This window comes from Liolophura sinensis, chromosome 1, assembly GCF_032854445.1.
Source record: "Liolophura sinensis isolate JHLJ2023 chromosome 1, CUHK_Ljap_v2, whole genome shotgun sequence".
Lineage (NCBI taxonomy): Eukaryota > Metazoa > Mollusca > Polyplacophora > Chitonida > Chitonidae > Liolophura > Liolophura sinensis.
The window spans coordinates 61,516,048-61,533,691 of NC_088295.1; the positions used below are offsets into that span (position 1 = coordinate 61,516,048).

The 17,644-nt window shown below is 38.5% G+C and overlaps 1 protein-coding gene across 1 annotated transcript; it reads left to right on the forward strand.

Moving 5' to 3' along the window:
- The first annotated feature begins 4,025 nt into the window (after positions 1-4,025).
- Positions 4,026-14,739, forward strand: LOC135461499 (uncharacterized). The gene is made up of 9 exons (XM_064738628.1): positions 4,026-4,166; positions 8,310-8,394; positions 9,291-9,417; positions 9,793-9,961; positions 10,290-10,478; positions 11,190-11,440; positions 12,924-13,130; positions 13,555-13,744; positions 14,075-14,739. The coding sequence occupies exons 2-9, from the start codon at positions 8,317-8,319 to the stop codon at positions 14,232-14,234; spliced, it is 1,371 nt and encodes a 456-aa protein (XP_064594698.1). The 5' UTR covers positions 4,026-4,166; positions 8,310-8,316; the 3' UTR covers positions 14,235-14,739.
- The last annotated feature ends 2,905 nt before the right edge of the window (positions 14,740-17,644 follow it).

The following is a 17,644-nucleotide window of genomic DNA, read 5'->3' on the forward strand; positions in this document are numbered from 1 at the left end:
AACATCAGCTTCTGGTAGAATTCGGACTGCTTGGAGTGATGATATGCGTGGTTAATATGTGAAGTGTAAAACTAGCACCAACATCATACACTATATGCTGCAGCCGTGCACGATATATATCCATGCATGTAAGGTTGACGGCGACCGACCACTGGGAACATGCGCAGTTCTTTTGTGGATGGGCCTGGCTAGTCTACGAGGTCACACATACAGGGACAACATGTTTGAGTGTCTGGAATGTTTTTATCTCTACGCTCCATTGATATCTTTGAATTCATCTACCTGGCTGAGTCATGGCGTCAAACTGCCGCCTAGCAGCGCGTGACGAATCAGTTTTAAATCATATTTACAGTAAAGGTCATTAAAACGAATGAAACAAAGTATACCGCCACTGAACTGTCATGCCGAAGACGCCAGACATGACACCTCACCCGGTCAAATTATACTGACACCAGTTCCGTTTCCTTGCTCTAACCTCTCAGCGTTGAGCGCCATTTGGCCACCGAAACAGTGATATCACCGAGTAATTTTGCATGGTTACATGCATGTATGCACTTGCTTAACTAATATGACTATTAAATGACCATTCTGTTACGACCCAAACTGTCTGTATTATAAAGAGATGGCTTGTTCGAAATACACGACTCTTTAGCCGCACAAAAAAGTAACCAAGACCAGTAGATTTTATTTTACAACAATTTATTAGGTGTAACAAGAACAGATAACAAGACTTATACAAATACTAAAGTACTTAAGTTTAACAAAAAAGGATAGCAGTATCTATACAAATACGCATATACGCATATACTCAACAATGCTTAAAAATTGCACAGAGGCAATATTCATAAGAGGGAAAATCCACAGTATAACTGAGTGTATGACGAAATATACACAAAATTCCACAGACAGTACTACAGTAATAAGCACTGTGTACACAAGAGCACAAGTTAAATATACAAGTTCAGACTGAACAAGTGCTCGGTGGAGATAGGATATAACAAAGCCAGAGGCTATAAAGACACCAAAATTCAACACAAAAGGCCTACTAAAGTAACACACAGCGAAAGCATCCAAACTCTCAATAATTCTCCTTTCTCCTCCTTTGACCTGCTTTCATAGGTCTTATATAGACTGGTGGAATTTTCTAGAATAAGAAAATTCCTGAACACTTGTTGTAAATAAACAGGCCCCGAACTGAGCATATTCTGGAACATTCTAAGGCAGAGGCAGACAGCAGGCCCTGAACTCAGCACATGTAAACAGTGGCTAGCTAAATTTAGAAGCTGACGGCAGTTGTGCACATAACAATTCTTATTAAGGAAAGAACCTGGTAATAATGGATAGAGGAAACTGAGATGAATATTGTATAGGAGTTTCCGGATACACCTCTGTTTCAAAATGAAGGTATAGGAATGGTTCGTTGTTGTCAATTAACTCTCATATACATGTAGTTGAACCCCATAGTTTGATACTTTGGAGCTCCTGCTGGAATGACGTTGCTTACGCTATATTAAACTTAAAGCCAGTCCTTTTCTTTTCTAAAGCCGTTGATTATTTCATTTGCATATATATAATTTTATGAAAATTTGAGCAATGTTCTGCTGTGCATCTCCCTGTACTGCATGTACAAATATGCAAAATACTTCTTTTCATTCTCATTTCCAAACCAACAATGCCGAAAAACCATGAGACCAAGTATACACATATGTGTACGTTGACGGGCTAAAATTATTGGTGATATCCATAGACAATATTGTTCGCGAGGTACTTAAACAATCCGTAGAAGCACATCTAGTTTCCACAGTAGTTTACCTGTAGATCTCGGGGAATTGAAAGCAAATCTCACTGTCCTTTGAAACTTCTCTGGGCGTTGATATATTTAGTAGTATAAGAAGCCTTAACATATATAAAGCAATAACAAAAACCATTCGGTGAAACATCTGTTACCTGTAATTAGGCCTTTCCTTTTTCTTCTTAGGTCCCAAATCATCTTGCCAGAGACACAGCTTCGTCTTTCATCCAGTAATATAAAAACCTAATTAATAACTACATGATCTTCATGTGGGTCTCTAAATAGTTTCAATAGGATAATTAGAACCTAATTACATACATGGATTGTGGGTATGTTTTTATTAATCTGTTTGGCTTTTAGCACTCAGTTTTATTACTTCAGCCGTAAAACAACTGCATGTGGGTTTGTGATTGGGATTGATTAATTCTTTGGTGGTTAACGACGTGATTAAGAATTTTTTGATTTATACACGATGTACATTTGTATAAGGGAGGACCCGGCATGTCGGGAGTAAACCATTGACCGTCAGCAGGTACCTGACAAACTTATATTCACTTACAGCCGAATCCAAAGAAGTAGACCTGGGCTCGTAGTTATTAAGCATCGTTAGGCTTATGTCGTAAATTGCAAGTGATTTAAAAGACCTTAATTTGGCAGTTGTCTTCACAGCCGAACAGCGTGTAATCAGTGGGATCGACGTGTGATCAGTGGGATCGACGTGTGATCAGTGAGATCGACGTGTGATCAGTGAGATCGGCGTTTGATCTGTGAGATGGGAGTGTGATCTGTGAGATCAGGACACGTATTTATGAAGCAACTTAACTCATAAATTGTCAGTGCTTGAAAAGCCAAACTCAGAGCAGTAAAGAACTCAAACTGTGATTGGTACCTTGTTCTACAGTAAAGAATCAATTCACAAACTCTAAACTTGTTAGAGCACAGCATTTTAATTACAGCTGCCTTTGAATTTTCACCTTAAGTCTTAAGACGCTTGATAAATGTGATTGCAGGGCCCAGTTTCACAAAGACGTCGTACGTGCACAATAATCGCGCATAAAGGACAATGGTACATTAATACTGACCCTGAGCCTAGAATCCAGCTCCAAATGGTTTAGATGCGGTTTTAAGTCTGGCGGTTTGTCAGGTGCCTGGGGACGAGCGGTGGTTTCCTCCGGTTATTCCGGTTTTCACCACCCATTAATTTGATCGTAGTCAAAAATGTTGTGTACGTTTAAGACATTAAACACCCATCAAGTAAGATAAATAAATAAATAGAGCATTATCAATAGAGTATTAATACACTAAAATTTTTAAATAAGATCATCGTGGATGCGTGGGTTTCCACAGGCTGTGTCAGGTTTCCTCCCACTATAATGCTGGGCGCCGTCGTATAAGTGAAATATTTTAGAGTGCGGCGTAAAACACGAATCAAACAAATAAATAAATAAATTTCACTTAGTACTAGAGCGGTCGAATTTATGATTGGACTAAACCAGGCAGAACGACCACACCTTCCTCACCAAAAGCTAAAACAGAACCAACTAGAGATGGATTTGAACACGCGACCGCATATGCGTACAACAATATATACATGTTTGCTTTTCAAGGCGTATGAGTGTACAGTGAGGGGTTCTTGGGTGCGGATGTATACATCACTGAAAATAAATAAATAAATGAATAAATAAATAAATAAATAAATAAACTTGTAGCATATGTAAAACAGAAACTTTGGTCTGGCTATATCCACAATTAATGCGAATGCAAACTCCTACTATTGTTAGATATATTTTCTTTTGCATAAATGTATAAATACTAGCACTTTACACCGCCAATTAATATTTCTATTTAAATATACAAATGACTCGGCATGTCTATCCAGGTACTTGTCATTGGCCTTTATGTTCATGTATAAACCTGTACAGCGAATGGCATGATGACTGAAAGCACGACAACAATCGAATCAGATCAGCTATTATAATAGTAGTACTTCCATAATTATACATAATTATTTCTGTTTGACAATACCCGGGTCCCCATGTAAGCATTAATAGAGCAGACCCGGGATTGTACCAAGAATGTAGACATCATATGTACAGGTATCTAGTAAAGGATGGGTCGCTCGTGAACATGCCGTCGCCATGTGACCAGTGACATGTGACACACTAGTCATGGTCCTGACATGCATACTGGTAACGTCCTCCAAACGTTACTTTTGGTTGTCGTAACACTATGTTAATGCTGCAATAGCGTTAATTAGAAGTGTAAGGTCACAGTGTTGTAAACACACTGATCAGTGTTGGATGTACCGTGTCTGGCAAAAGATTAAATACTAACTACATGTACGTCTGGGGCCTGTATCACAACAGCACACCAGGTAAGTGTGTACCGAATGTGTTAATTCACCTTTTTTCAGTGGACACAAAACTTTATCTCATCTTATCATCCTAGCAGATTTTCATTCATTTGAGAGTACTGATTTTTACGATCACAAACTTATTTACTCAATGTGCTCTTTAGAACATTGGTATTCCTTTTATACATGCTGGTATACGGGTACCAGTATGTAGCTATATACTGCCCTACCTATGGATACGTATTGTAAACTGACCCACAAGCGCTTCACAGTTATACGATACTTATATATGTATACCTCTGGGGTAGATTATGTTGATTTTATCTTCATACGTGTCAGATTTGTATTCTAGTGCAGCTACACATACATGTACAGGTGATGTCTGACAAAGTCCGCGAGGATAGGGAGATATGCATTAGTAAATGTGTACCTATATGTAATTATAGAGTAGGCCTATACTTGTAAAGTAATTCACTTCTCGGATATAAAAAAAAACAGGCCAAAGGATTAGTGCTTCTCGAGTAAAGACGTAGAATAAAGAGCTCGAATACTTTTCTGACTGCCTGTCTTCACCGAGGTTAGACTGATCAATCAGGATTATTGAACATATAAGTACATTTTTTCTTTGAAAATCCGTTCATCTGAATTTGCTCTTTAAATCTAAAATAATACATAAACATTAGACAATATTTTCATATTGTCTGTGAAAATTCATTTAACTTTCAGCTTTAAATCTATAATAATATCATTAAACATTGAGCTATATTTTCCTATTGTCACTTCATTTGAATTTCCTCTTTCCACTCCACACTAACACCATATTTTCATATTGTCTGTAAATCCCTTCCTTTGAATTTCCTCTTTAAATCTGAAATAATACTATAAAACACTGTACGACATATCTTATTACACGTTTATCATTCATTCTCAGTTGACGAATTTCACCCATATGCAAGTATAGTCCACGTTAGTTAACTAGCCTATATGCACACTGGATGGGATAGCCGGTGCTGCCTACGACTTCATCCTAGCTTTTATATACAGCTTCAGGCTTCATAACGAAGTACGATAGGTACGACCAATACGCCTACCTGTATCTGCACGTTAATTCTCTATGTTATGGGGCTACCTGCATGTAGATTTCTGTAACATGTAGGCTTTGATGAAGTCATCTGTGACTGTGGTAAATGTACAGGGATATACAGGCGTCATGTGTTAACCTGAACATGTGGGTTAGCATACAGCTGTAGGCCTGCGGTCACAAGATCTTTCTATTTTACCAGAAAGTTGGCAAAAATATGCCTTTAGATCAGTACGTACGACGTTGGGATGAAACCATTGGTTGATGTACATATATTTATGTGTGCTTTGGTTTTATGTATGGTTTGGTTTTCTAGTCTTATCACGATGAGAAGTCATTAGATGTGTGTACATATACCGTGTCTTCTTGTGACAGGGCGAGTAAACACCATTTAATAGGCTACAGGGTAGGTCATGTTGTTGATATATTACAAGAATACAGGCAATATGAAGACAATGGTCCAATTTGCTGATACCAAGGTATACATAACACGGTGTGAGATTCATGTCTGGGTGCATGGTCATAAATGTACATCCACCCCAATTACTGTCTGTTTAAGTCAGCTATATCTGGTTTATCCACTGATGTCCATATCCAATAACATGGCCGCTCTCCTATTTCAAATACAATACAAATAAGGAAATAAATACCCTGACTTTTAAACGCTATTAGGCCATGTTATAAGATAAATAGGTGGTAAAAATGAAACAATTCCGGTATGGCTGTATCGGTTTGGCATTTTCATATGAAGCATAGGTGAAATACCCTTCCTCGGTGTAAACGCATTAAATTTCATTCTAATAAATATATTTTTAAAAAATATCCTATTCACCGAAAAAAGATGTACACTGGTCCAAGTTTATCTCCACGCTATCTGTGAAATGAACGGCCAGTGTATATAGTGATCCTACTGTGGCTAATTTCTGAGTACATGTAATTTCCATGTAGCTCCTTTCCTGGTAGGCTATATGTATATGTACATGTGTATTGATTGATTGATTGATTGGTGTTTTACGCCGTACTCAAAAATATTTCACTCATACGACGGCGGCCAGCATTATGGTGGGCGGAAACCGGGCAGAGCCCGGGGGAAACCCACGACCATCCGCAGGTTGCTGACAGACCTTCCCACATACGGCCGGAGAGGAAGCCAGCATGAGCTGGACTTGAACTCACATCGACCGCATTGGTGAGAGACTCCTGGGTCATTACGCTGCGCTAGCGCGCTAACCAACTGAGCCACGGAGGCCCCTGTACATGTGTAGGGTGAGATGATAAAACAACAACAAACATTGGAACATTTGTATTGTGGTGTCCAGTCACGTCTGACCTACTTCGACTAGGACAAAAAAATGAGGCTTTATAGGTTACACCTACAAATTTGGACATTAAACTCGCTGACCTATCAGAATAGATAAGCTTATTACATTGGTACAAAAGGCGTTGGATCGCGTTCACTGCGTAATACTTGCTAGATGGTGAAGTAGAGAAGATTTAACGCACATGTAGACATGGGGAGTGGGGCCTCCGTGGACGAGGGGGCAGTCTCCGTGAGTTCAAGTCACGAATCAATTAAATATGTATTTTATGTCTAAACTACACCTACATCACTAGTTCAATCAAACATTACGACGTTTTATTTATTTATTTAGTTGATTGGTGTCTTACGCCGTACTCAACTGTGAAACTGTGAAAATCAAAATCTTCATTTTATTTCTTGGGACATAAGGAAGCCGATAGAGGACATCTCGCTACCTCGAGCTTTCTAATACAGGGCGAGGCAGCCAGGTAACCAGTTAGCGAAACTGGAAGAATGCAAGACAGCGAGGTACCGAGATTAACATAATCTCTCTACCTCGCCTCGCTGCCTCGCTACTTCGCTGCGGCTTAGCCCAAACTTAAGTTGGACGTTCCTACCCAGCTTCGGTCATATAGACTTCCACTTTTTTTTCAACTTCGGGCAAGGTTGTGGGCCGCGAAAATTTTATCCCTACTGTCTGTTTAATGGGCATGCAACTCTTAAGAAGCTGTCTTGCATCGCTACGTTGCTACGCCGTTTTCTCGCGCTATCTTGTTACTTCGTTACCTGTATTAAAAAGGTCGAGGCAGCGAGATGTCTATCGGCTTCCATAGTGTAAGGCTCCTGGGTTATTATGTTGCTCCAGCACGCTAACGGGGCGCCCCAGCCGTGTTAAAAGATGGGTTGTTGAACATCTGGCAGACTGGGTGACCGACCGACAGACAAAGTGACACAGAGATAGTTGCTTGTTACAACTAAAAATTAAGATATTTTAAGTTCAATTTTTCCTCGTCTCCGTGGTGATGTTTACTTCGTTTTTAACTATTTATCTGTAAAATGTCACTAACCTCATAGTACAATATTAGCTACAATAGGCATACATTTAACTATGTCATTTGTGATTCTCTGCAATTTACTCACAAATGTAAATAACTTTAACAGTAACTAGTAATGTAAATAACTGATACAGCCGCAAAAACTATCAATGCGAGTAACTGTACCCATAACTATTCATTGTCAGTAACCGTCACTGTAATTACCACTGCCTTAATATACGTCACCGTAACTATGTATTCATGTCAGTAGCTGTCACTGTAGGTAACCATGTCAATAGCTTTCACCATAACTATCAATGTCAGTAATTCTCAGCGCAACTATCCACTTCAGTAACTGTGATGTATGTGGGTTGAATTGTTGAAGTAATTGTGAAAATCGTAATGAAACTCGCTTTCAGATGATTAAGTATGAGATCATGTACAATTAAGTGGCTTAATTAACATTGCTCTCCATGTTCGTCGAGATCAGTTAGAAAACATGAGCCCAGGTATCGCTAAGCAGTTTTTCACCTCAATCAAATTTTATAAAAGTAAAGAAAATTTATACTTTAAATGACGCAATATTCCTGCTTGTGACTTACTTTCCCTTAAAACTACACTGAAACCTCTAACGAACTGTATAATCGTTCTGAGACATGCATTTAGTGACATTTTCATAGCAACCTTTCGTTTTGTTTAAGCTGATGTTCAAGATGTATGCCAGTATCCTTTCTTGTTATCATTTACAGAAACGGTATGGGAAAGTCAAACCCCGAAAATGGAGCGAATGAAAAAACTCCGATCATGGCTCCCAATCAGAACAAATCTGTGCAGGTAAAACTATGTTAAACTGAAAGTTAATTCTTGCCTCGTTTAAGAAAAAGCTGTTATTACTATAGTGTAGTAGTTATATAATCTCTCATTGCCAACGTTAATCAACTTGCATTAATCGAGAATTTCTACAAAGGCCCGCTTTGTCGTCCAAGAGAGAGACCGTACAGTCAACAAAAATAAATGAACGCAGTCCTAGAACAATTTGTCGTGACCTAATTATGTTTTATTGTTTTCAATCGCTGGGACACACGAAGTGCGTGTTCATATTCGACATTGGACAGAGAATTTGTAGATTCGCTCAATTCCTAATTCAATATTCAGTAAGCTGTTATCGACATGGTTGAAGATGCTAAGGATGTTTGTTTGACTTTCACCAATACAACGTACATATATGAACGTCACACTTGGGACCTTCTTTAGCAGCGTGCCAAACGTCTGTGGTTTACCACGGGTAGTTTGAATTCTTCCACCCGTACCTTTGACGGCCATGGTATAAACGAATAGTTCTTCAATAGGTCTCGCTTGCTCTGTTACGGCCTTACCTTATGAGGATTTGCATACACATGTACCTGTCAAAATGCGAGCTCTGTACACTTTTCTCCACGTGTAAAGCCGATAGGCATCGTATCTGTGAAATAATCTGGAGTTAAGATTAAGTTATAAAGCACTTTTTTAAATATATTTATGTATTATGTCATTATTATATTTCATAGGTCATCATTTGCATGTGTGTGAGGTAAGACTATTTGTAAAAGTACCGAGGCATTTCTTGACATTTGTGGTCAAATCTTGTGCCGACGCATTGTAATTGGGCGCTGCATGTAAAAAAAAAAATAAACGACCGTCATCATATAACCCAATAGGGCATATGTATGTAAATTTCGTCCTATCCTCAGGAGATTGACGAAGCTCAAGAGCCACATGTCACCGGAGGACTGACGATATTCACAGCCGCGGTGTTCATGGTGGGGGAAATGGCTGGATCTGGGGTACTGGCTCTTCCACAGTCATTGGACCAAGCAGGTACCTGTCCTACCCTGGAAATACGGGTTTTTAGAGCAAAATCAATGTGGTGAGAAGAGTCAGAAGCGAAATACGAGTCATGTTTTCTTCAGCTGCATCTAGTAACTTTATAAAATAGAATGTAGTCCCGTGGCTTTTGGTTGCACACATTTGGTAATCCAAATTAAGAAATAACATAATTGCTTCACTGATAATTGCTTAACGCAGAAATGTAGGTCTGTGCCTCTAGGGAAAATTTCATGCCCTTGACTTTGTACTGCAAAATTCTTCAGTTAACAAAATCAGATAGATAAGTAAAGAATAAGTAAACCGTTTCGTAACACTTATAGATGAGGTGAGCATTGTCATGTAGTTCGTTTCCATTTAACCTCTCAGGCTGGATCGGTATGTTGCTGATTGTGGGATGCTGCGTCCTTTCCGCTTACACTGGCAAAGTTTTAGGATCAGCCTGGATTCTAGTGCAGGAAAGATATCCACAATATCAAGGTCACGTGAGATATCCATACCCAGCCATTGGTCAAGTGACGTATGGCAAGCCAGGAAGGTATGTTGAAAGAAACGTACAATGTAGCTGTCAGGATTATCCCATTTAGTGAGCTTACCTACAGATTTGTAAGACTCGCTGTTTGAATGCTCAACTATTTCAATGAATCAGTCAGTTGATAACCAGAATTAATAATACCACTACAGCCAATCATTTCAGAGAGTACATTATTGTCAAGCTGTCAGCAAATGAAACCTGAATTACTAGAACTTGTAGTGTTGTATTCGTTTTTGCAATCTAAAGAGACTTGAATTGAATTGAACTGGCGATCTGTCCTTTGAAATTCTTTGATTGTATCTGCTCGATTTCTGATTGATTAATGTTTCAGGTATCTGGTGTCATTTTCCATCAACTTTACTCTGTTTGGTGTGTCCACGGTGTTTCTTCTTCTAGCTGCCGAAAACATTCAGGCTCTGATCAAAGATGTCGGTCACGACATATCGTTCTGTTATTGGCTCCTCCTGATAGCCACCATACTGCTTCCGGTCACATGGTTGGGAACGCCCAAGGATTTCTGGTAATAGCTGCGACATATCTGTTCAAGTAGTACTAATTCATCTCAACAGAAATGTTTTGTTTCTCCACATGTGAGATAAAACAAAACCTTAAACCTTAATCGCTTGGGAAGATATCATTCGGGCACAAACATCGAAAATCTGATCAGTGCATAAGGTGTATACCATACATACGTGTACAGCACCAGAAAGAATTCCCTACCTTTCTCCTCGGTTAAAGCAGTTTAAAATTGTACAACTCGTCTGCAAATTAGAGTTCAATCTGACAAGCCATTCCCCCCCCCCACCACCCACTTACGAGAGGTCATGCGTTCGTTGTTGGAAATATGCAGAATGACATATCGGCGCAGAGACCAGACCCACATTATTATCTTGGACGAAGGTGGTTTTAACTACAACGAAAAAATGCATGTTTGCCTTTATCATAATATGCTAATCATCTTTATCATTATATATCATCGGTATCATATTATAGCTATGGTAGCTACAGTCAGCCTACCCTGAGATAACTTTGAAGAGCCAGGTTAAAGCAGTGATATATACCACTGCTGTTCTTAAAATACGGGTCTGTCTACGAAATGGTTGTGGATTTTAGAGGCAAGTGTGAATAAACGTATGTATTGGCTACGTTGACAAACTTTGTTTGCGTTTACTGTTTTCTCTGTTGCTTTTTTTCTTTATTTTTTATCTCTTTTTTTTTTGGCCACTTCAAGGTTTATAGCAATTGGAGCAACAGCTGCCACGTCAGTAGCCTGTGTCGTGTTGTTTTCAAACATGATCTATGACGGAACTCATCGGAAAGACGCCGGACCAGTGAGACATTCCTCTTCGTCATTCATAGATTTCTTCATGGCCTTTGGTACGATTTGCTTCGCGTTTGGTGGACACCCTGCGTTTCCTACCTTCCAAACAGACATGAAGAAGCAGAAAAACTTTGGGCGCGCTGTCCTTTTAGCTTATTTAAGTAAGATTTAATTTTTTTTTTATTTTGACAGTTGTAAGATTATAGTCTATTTCTTTTACCAAGTCGCCTATATTCAGCTCTGTGTAAATTCTCGGCCAAAAAAGTGTGGAACACTTTTTCTAATTCATAATGTCCAAAATCTCGATTTCGACGGCAAAAACACATTATCTCGGGTGACATCATAATTATTCAAAAACCAGTGGAATTCTGGATATTGGGATGTTGAACGCGTTTTGACGGAGAACAACACCACTGTTATCGGCTTAACTGTAAGTCATGTCGTTTTTGAAACTGTTTAACGTTTTAGTGTGATATAATCTTAATGAATGAATTTTGGATATGGGTTTAGGATGGATGTTAAGAAATTAAAGTGAAGTAGTCTATTTGTAGAGACAGTAGTGTAGGATGTGTTACTGCGTGGAGTTTGTTCCAACAGCTCGTTGGTGCAGCCAATGTAAAATAAATTATTCTTCACGCCTATAGACCAGCATGCAACGTGCTTTTGAACATTTATGACCCCACCCAAGGCAATGAGTTTTTGATGTCGAAACTAAGCTTATGGAGTTAAACATTTCGAATTGGAAAAAGTATTCTAGCTGCATTTTCCTTGTAATAATATGGACGTTCAACATGTCAGTGTGTAGAGCTTGAGTTGTTACGTGTCACTGGCTAAAGGCGATTTTGGAGAGCTGAATATAGGCGACTCTCCTAAAGAAACAAATCTTGCCGGCTACATGTATGCCATATACTGTGTGACTTGCATTAAACAAATGCTGTGTTTCTCTTATTTGAAGAATTTCATTTCATCGCAGTGTAAAAAAACTTGGTAAAGATCTGTGGTTAAAGATTTAGGGTTTTGGTCGGTCAAACAAAAACTATCAAATCGTTCAAGGCATTTTTTATGTTTTAATCGTGATCGTCAATCATTTACTAATTTAAGCGACTCATGAAACGTTTGTTTTTTATTTGTTAAGCCTTGTTCTTGTTGGGAAGAGGTCAAAATGGTTAATAGGTGGTGGCCATAGTCTTTGTTTTAAAGTTACTTTCCAGGAATCCTGTAATGTCTAGCAACCGTTATTTTCCATCTATAGCAAGACTTTATGAAATAATCCGTCCAATGGTGGGCCAATCCATTTCTTGCTGCGGCACTCTTGGGAGTGAAGTCAGTTATAGCAAGTCATTTATATGACTGTTATCATACAAAGAGCAGTCATGCGGAGGCGGGGGGGGGGACAAGTACCGGGTGCAGATGTTACTCCAAACCTTGTTAGCGGCAAGTCAGGAGATGGGGGAGGTATAACAATCTCTGGTACGTCTCCTATATCTGATTTAGAGATATTTAGTGTTTTCCTGTATTGATACATGTACCTGCTTATATGATCATGTCTGTACATTATTGTTGTGTGTGTCATTGAAAGGTACCCCATTCTGCTTTGCGCAATGCTTATAAAACTGCAGAACAAAAACTTTCATCTGTTACCAGTTGTGTTGGCGATGTACCTGCCTGTCTCCGTGGCAGGTTACTTTGTGTACGGTAGTGACGTCAAGGCTAACATCCTGCTCACAGTGTCGCACGGCCCCATGTTGTACATCGTCCAGATCCTCATCACAGCTCATCTCCTCTTCGGATTTGTCATCGTCATAAACCCGTTCTGTCAAGAGATGGAAGAAGTACTAAACGTTCCAAAAAGTAAGTTGAAATCTACATCTAGCATGTTCAACATCGGTTTACGAAATTCAACATAGGAATTCGACTTCATGAACAAATGAGATGAAATACTGCGAAACATTACGGTTTTCAATGCAGCAAGTATGGAGCAAATCATACATTAAAATCCCTAGCTCTTAGAATGCAACCATATTGTCTACATTTAAAGTAAGCAGGTTTATATACTTGTCATAAATTTTTGTTTTTCAAAATGAACTGTTATTTTTGTTCAACTGGTAACTTTATTTTTGATACCACGCCATGTTAACGTCATCGTACGTTACAAATTTAATTATCATCCTATGTGCCATTGCTGTTATAAGTTTTATCTTTCAACGCTCCTCTTACAGAAAACGACAATCACATTCACATCACATGGCTTTTATTTCTCTATTTCTTTCCCCAGAATTTAACTGGAAGAGGTGTGTGGTGCGGACCGCCATGATGGCTCTGGTGGTTTTTGTTGCGGAGACAATCCCGAGATTCGGCGGTATCCTGGCTCTAGTCGGTGGCTCGACCACCACGCTGCTGGCTTACGTGCTTCCGTCATTATTCTACCTGAAATTATGCTCAATGAAGGGAGATTGGGAGGAGGTGTAAGTATGCGACGATTCAACTATGGGAAAACATTTTCCCTCAGATTATTATTGACATTACAGCACATCCGTTTGATTAGGCCTATTAGGAATATCTTTCCGACTGAACAGCAGATTTTGGCGAGTCATCAAGTTTTTTTTTTTCGGAATTTCCTCACTGTACATATTTGTTTGACAAAAAGAGAGTCGTCTTTAGATCAGAGGGTTTGTCATATACCTGACAAAGATCGGTGATTTACTCAACGCAGTCCAATTTCCTTGAGTCATACCTTTGTCTAGAACACTTCTGTCCAATTTCCTTGTTATACCATTGATACCTGGTTGTTTCAGACATGTGCCCTTACATATGAAGGTAATGAACTACGAGATCCTGATGGTAGGCGTTGTCGCCGGGATAGCGTCCACCTACTCCGCCATCACAGACTTATCTGCACCTGGTTCGTTTACGCTACCATGCTATATAAATATGACATCAGCAGAAGGCCATTGATAAGCGTTCTCTTGATACTTTTTACTATAGCAGCAACGATATTTTGCGTGCATGTGATAGGAAGATTGTCAAGCGTGGACTCGTCAAAACCTCGTGCTTCTTCGATCATATTTGGTGTTTCAGTTGTTATTGTTACGGAATTACTCTAGCTTCTCCGTTGCTTACCTTTTTTTCTCTCATCCCTTCCTTGTTTATGGATATTCAGTCCGAAATAGAAATATATAATTATTATTATATCATTAATTTATTGAAAAGCTACGATTTGATATCAACAAGTCTTTCTATCTACTACCATATGCCAATCATTTGTGTAAGAAGCTATAATTGTGATATGCGATATGCAGTAAGATGTATGATAAGCAATGCGATATGCAGTAAGATATATGATAAGCAATGCGATATGCAGTAAGATATATGATAAGCAAAGCGATATGCAGTAGGATGTATGATAAGCAATGCGATATGCAGTAGGATGTATGATAAGCAATGCGATATGCAGTAGGATGTATGATAAGCAATGCGATATGCAGTAAGATGTATGATAAGCAATGCGATATGCAGTAAGATATATGATAAGCAATGCGATATGCAGTAAGATATATGATAAGCAATGCGATATGCAGTAGGATGTATGATAAGCAATGCGATATGCAGTAGGATGTATGATAAGCAATGCGATATGCAGTAGGATGTATGATAAGCAATGCGATATGCAGTAAGATGTATGATAAGCAATGTGATATGCAGTAGGATGTATGATAAGCAATGCGATATGCAGTAAGATGTATGATAAGCAATACGATATGCAGTAAGATGTATTGTCGACACGGTGTTGATGTACACAATAGTGTGTTGAGTTATTTGTTGATTTTTATGATCAGCAAAGATACAAAATATCACAGAGAGAATTCAGCGCGTCTTTTTTAATTTCTTGCCCATATATACGTGCCAAAATAACAAATGTTGTTTATTATCAAGGAGTGTTGATAATCTTTACATAAGTTGCATGTATATCTTCAGTGGAAAGTGTTGAGGAAGTTTCCTTCAAGCCATTTTCATAGTTCTAACTATCAAATAATGTCATTGTACATGTATGTGGTACGATATGGACAGATTGTGGTACAGTGTGGACACGTTGTTGTACGGTATGGACAGAATGTGGTACAGTATGGACAGATTGTGGTGCAGTATGGACACGTTAGGGTACGCTATGGACACGTTGGGGTACGCTATGAACAGATTGTGGTACAGTATAGACACGTTGGGGTACGGTATGGGAACGTTGGGGTACGCTATGGACAGATTGTGGTACAGTATGGACACGTTGGGGTACGGTATGGACAGATTGTGGTGCAGTATGGACACGTTGGGGTACGGTATGGACAGATTGTGGAGCAGTATGGACACGTTGGGGTACGGTATGGACACGTTGGTGTACGGTATGGACAGATTGTGGTGCAGTATGGACACGTTGGGGTACGGTATGGACACGTTGGGGTACGGTATGGACAGATTGTGGTACAGTATGGACACGTTGGGGTACGATATGGACAGATTGTGGTACAGTACAGACAGATTGTGGTGCAGTATGGACAGATTGTGGTGCAGTATGGACACGTTGTGGTACGATATGGACAGACTGTGGACATACATTTTGAATAGGAGTATGCATATGGGACCTTTATGAAAATAATTGGTCGAAGAGGCTCATGAGGTCATCTGTGCGATATAACATCCATTCACAACTACTTATAACTGGTCTCCCACCAACTTGGTGTACAGGTAGAGGAAAAACCCGTCATTAATTTGCCAAAGGTCCATGGTTTATCTCCAACATTCTGGTTTCCTTCAGTCATTAAACTGACTGCCATCGTATGAGTGAAAAGTAGAGCGTTATGCTAACAGATCCTATAAATATATAACATAATAATACACAAATCTGAGAACTTTGCCGTTTTGATACTTTATGGTAAAAATACAAAAATTTGATATTAATGATAGCTTTAATTATAGCACCGGTTATGATTTTAGATACTTAACTTTGATTTACATATATTAATTGTTTCATAAGATCGTTGACCTACCATGATTTTTTCATTGTTTTCCCTTTAAAATTTTAACGAGATACATATTTTATATACAGTTAACAGTAAACTGTGGTAAATGTGAACAATTCTTACAAATTTTGCTTTATTTTCGTGTATATTCGATTCATTGTTTCACCCACTGTGATGCTCAGCCTCGCTTTAAACTGAACTATGTATTATTTTTCATTGTTATTATTGCTGACAAATATGTTATAAATGCTGTGATATTTAAATCAAATTATTTTGTATGCCCATTCTTATAATGATATACTTAAAGACGTACACCATAGAGAGTAAGACCAGAGCAGCGACGACCATGTGATAGCTGACAAATGGTCACACGTTACAAGTGAAAAACTGCCTCTTGTCAAGGTGTTTTTCGAACAGTTAATGTAAGTGCATAAATAGTAGCAATTTACACGCTCCCTAGCACCATGGCTTAAGCAGAATTAGGTAAAAAAATATGCAGCTATGTTAATTGCAACTTATTAAACGTCACTGGTCTAGTATTACTCAACATGATGCCGTTTTGTTAACTTTGAGTCACGTTGTTGATATATATATATATATATATATATATATATATATATATATATATATATATATATATATATATATATATATATATATAGTTACTGGTAAATGTATACACGGTTCTCTGAACATTATAGTCTTTTTCTTTATCATTATTCGTGCGGAGTTCATACTGTCCACGTCACCATACCTACGTTCAGACATGGGAAAAAATAGAGAAACCTGGTTACTTGATACATATATGGGAAGGTGGGAAGGTCTGTCAGCAACCTGCGGATTGTCGTGGGTTTCCCCCGGGCTCCGCCCGGTTTCCACCCACCATAATGCTAACCACCGTCGTATAAGTGAAATATTCTTGAGTACGGCGTAAAACACCAATTAAATAAAAAAATTAAATTTTGAAAAGCTTAAGGTTTTCGTTGTGGTACTTACATTAAAGACGTAAAATAATGGTTCCAATGGAGTATTTATCTTCCGAAAAATCAAATAGTGTAATTTATAAATCTGTGAATAGTTCCAGTTACCTGGAAAGAGAGCAGAGCAAATATCTACGTGTACATTACATGACTACTGCAACACCATATAGTTAAAAAAAATCACAAGCTTTCTGTTCTTGAAAGAATATAATCTTGAAAAATTATAACACGAGCAAAATTAGATTTGCGTAGTTACATGTATTTATTAATATGTATTTATATTGCTGACGGTAACAATGGCTATCTATCTAAAAGGAGGTAATATTGAATTTTTCACTCGTACCTTGCTGAAATGAAGGCTACCAAAGTATGT